The sequence below is a fragment of the Tupaia chinensis genome, unplaced genomic scaffold (genome assembly GCF_000334495.1).
Source record: "Tupaia chinensis unplaced genomic scaffold, TupChi_1.0 Scaffold142100_1, whole genome shotgun sequence".
In the NCBI taxonomy this organism is placed as follows: Eukaryota; Metazoa; Chordata; class Mammalia; order Scandentia; family Tupaiidae; genus Tupaia; species Tupaia belangeri.
This window is the reverse complement of record NW_006201951.1, coordinates 1,195,635-1,195,965: the sequence shown is the minus strand read 5'-3', so window position 1 is coordinate 1,195,965 and position 331 is coordinate 1,195,635. Positions and strand designations below refer to the sequence as shown.

Below are 331 nucleotides of genomic sequence, written 5' to 3'. Positions count from 1 at the left end.
CAGCGCGCTGGCCACCGGCTGCTCCCTGAGGCAGGGCTGGCAGGCTGCAGTGAGAGGGGCGGCACCCTGGCTCCCGTTGCATCAGGGGCATTGTGAGGCCCGGCTGTGTGCGTGGAGCTCTGGGGGCCTGCATCCACCTGGGGCCTTCTCCCTCCAGGTCCAGGCTGGGGTCTGACGAGGAGAAGGGGACGTCGTTCCTTCTGACCTCGAGCCCTGACTGGTGGCTGGGTGAGTGGGGCTGCACCAACCCCCTATGCTGGCACAGGCCTCAGGCCCCGGCTGCCCCATGCGGCCGGAGGGCATTGGGTGGGCCGAACCCAGCTTGGCGTGT

General features: G+C 69.8%; 1 protein-coding gene across 1 annotated transcript in view; it reads left to right on the top strand.

The window, feature by feature from the left end:
• The window catches only part of SOHLH1 (spermatogenesis and oogenesis specific basic helix-loop-helix 1), a 6,251-nt gene that overhangs the window by 3,829 nt on the left and 2,091 nt on the right, over positions 1-331 (top strand). Inside the window, exon 7 of the mRNA XM_006163342.2 lies at positions 158-228. Coding sequence (XP_006163404.1) covers positions 158-228 — 71 coding nt within the window. The remainder of the gene's footprint in view (positions 1-157; positions 229-331) is intronic.